At 43.8% G+C, this 1,905-nt stretch overlaps 1 protein-coding gene across 1 annotated transcript; it reads right to left on the reverse strand.

Annotated features, from left to right (window-relative positions):
* Positions 1 to 487: 487 nt before the first annotated feature.
* LOC144670242 (histone H2B-like) lies at positions 488 to 865 on the reverse strand. The gene has a single exon (XM_078532728.1). It carries the CDS (start codon positions 863 to 865, stop codon positions 488 to 490), a length of 378 nt encoding a protein of 125 aa, XP_078388854.1.
* Between the last annotated feature and the right edge of the window lie 1,040 nt (positions 866 to 1,905).

The raw sequence follows: 1,905 nt of genomic DNA on the forward strand, positions 1-1,905 counted from the left end.
TTTACATCGTTCCGCAAACGGACGGTATATTGTAGATATTTATGACAGACAAAACTGAACATTTTTGCCAGCGTTGAGACTGAAGGTTGCTGCACAACCGGGGCTGATAGGAAATGAACTGATCGATTATGGAAACCAAACTTGACCAGAACTGGAGACTGAAGCATTTGCTTCTATTCTCTCTCTCTCCAAAACCAGGGAAAGGGAAATATTAACGCGTCTTAAAACAAAGCGCCGAGGGGAATCGGCAAGTCATTAATTGATGAGGCATTATTAACCTGACTCAATAATTGAACGAGGGTTAAATCTACATTACCGGGAACCGCTGTGATTGAAACAAAAAGTAACAATTAGATAATTCAAAATTCTAAACAGTAAAAATCATAATTTTAGAAGTGAAGCAATCGTATAGCTTTTTCAGAGAGTTTGTGGGTGGCTCTTAAAAGAGCCGTTGTGTTTCAGGTGTTGTTTAGTCCATTGCCGGGTTTTACTTGGAGCTGGTGTACTTGGTCACCGCCTTTGTCCCTTCCGACACGGCGTGCTTGGCCAGTTCCCCGGGCAGCAGCAGGCGCACGGCGGTCTGGATCTCCCGGGAGCTGATGGTGCTGCGCTTGTTGTAATGGGCCAGGCGGGAAGCCTCACCCGCGATGCGCTCGAAAATATCGTTCACGAACGAGTTCATGATGCTCATGGCCTTGGAGGAGATGCCGGTGTCGGGGTGAACCTGCTTCATCACTTTGTAGATGTAGATGGAGTAACTCTCCTTCCTCGACTTTCGGCGCTTCTTGCCGCCCTTCCCTGCCGGTTTAGTCACCGTTTTCTTGGCGCCCTTCTTAGCAACTGGTTTCTTCTTCTCATCAACCATCTTCAATCTCAATTTCAGACACAGAAATAAACCAAACCCCTTCCGTCCGCTCATTATATAGACAGTATGACAGATATATGCTAATGAGGAATGAGGAGACAATGATTCTGATTGGACATATTTAAAACTAAACACCTCATCTGTTTTTGTGATTTTCCGAATGGATAGATCAATGAACCAATCATATTTAGCTTTCTCCACCAATCATTAGCATCCTTTCACAATCAGGAAATACATTTTACAAAGACCGTCTCCACCCGGAGTTTCTCAGTGTGTAAAGATACACCGGCAAATGTCGCCTGGCTGTCGGTGCGAGGGACTGTATAGGAATGTGGGTTCATTCAGGAATTGTGAGGCTCTGGTAATGTGCGTGATTTACTCACTGTCTGATGCTGTGTGAGTGTGGGGTTCCTTCACTGTTTGGAAGGCTGTGGTACAGTGTGCGAGGGCTGGATTTATTCTGTATCTGTGACTTGATGGGACCATGTCTCAATGTTGGATTCATTTGATATCCTGAGGCTCATTGTGCATCTGTCCGTTATTGATGCGTGTAAATGAAATCATTCGCTTCTTGGGACTACACGCCAGTCCGAAATTAAATCAGTATGTGTTTCTCTCCGCCACAAAAATTATTGGATTTATTCTGTACCTGTCAGTCTCTGTAACTGTATGTCAATGAATTTTTTTATTTGTCAGTCTCTGGCATTGTAGGTCAGAGTTGTATTGATTCGATGTCTTTCATTCTGTGTTACTATCTCTGAGTCTGAACTTCTCATTCACTGTCAATGTCTGATAATGTGTGTGAATGTGAGATTAACTCTGTACCTGTCAACATCCGTTGCTGAATGGGGGTGTTAAATTCAGCCTGTATCGGTCAGTCTCTGGTACTGATTCAGAGTGTGTGATTCATTCTCAACAGGCCCATCTGTTGCAATTTTTGACAGAAGTAATCCCACTGTCACTTACAGCACCAAAGACTGTTAAATGTAGAATTTGCCTCAATGGATAGTACTGGATCTGAGTGGGATCAATTCTCTCTC

The sequence above is a fragment of the Cetorhinus maximus genome, chromosome 31, assembly GCF_964194155.1.
Source record: "Cetorhinus maximus chromosome 31, sCetMax3.hap1.1, whole genome shotgun sequence".
Lineage (NCBI taxonomy): Eukaryota > Metazoa > Chordata > Chondrichthyes > Lamniformes > Cetorhinidae > Cetorhinus > Cetorhinus maximus.

Excerpts from the sequence above, each read along its gene's own strand:
- LOC144670242 (XM_078532728.1), bottom strand. The coding sequence starts at position 865 with ATGGTTGATGAGAAGAAGAAACCAGTTGCTAAGAAGGGCGCCAAGAAA.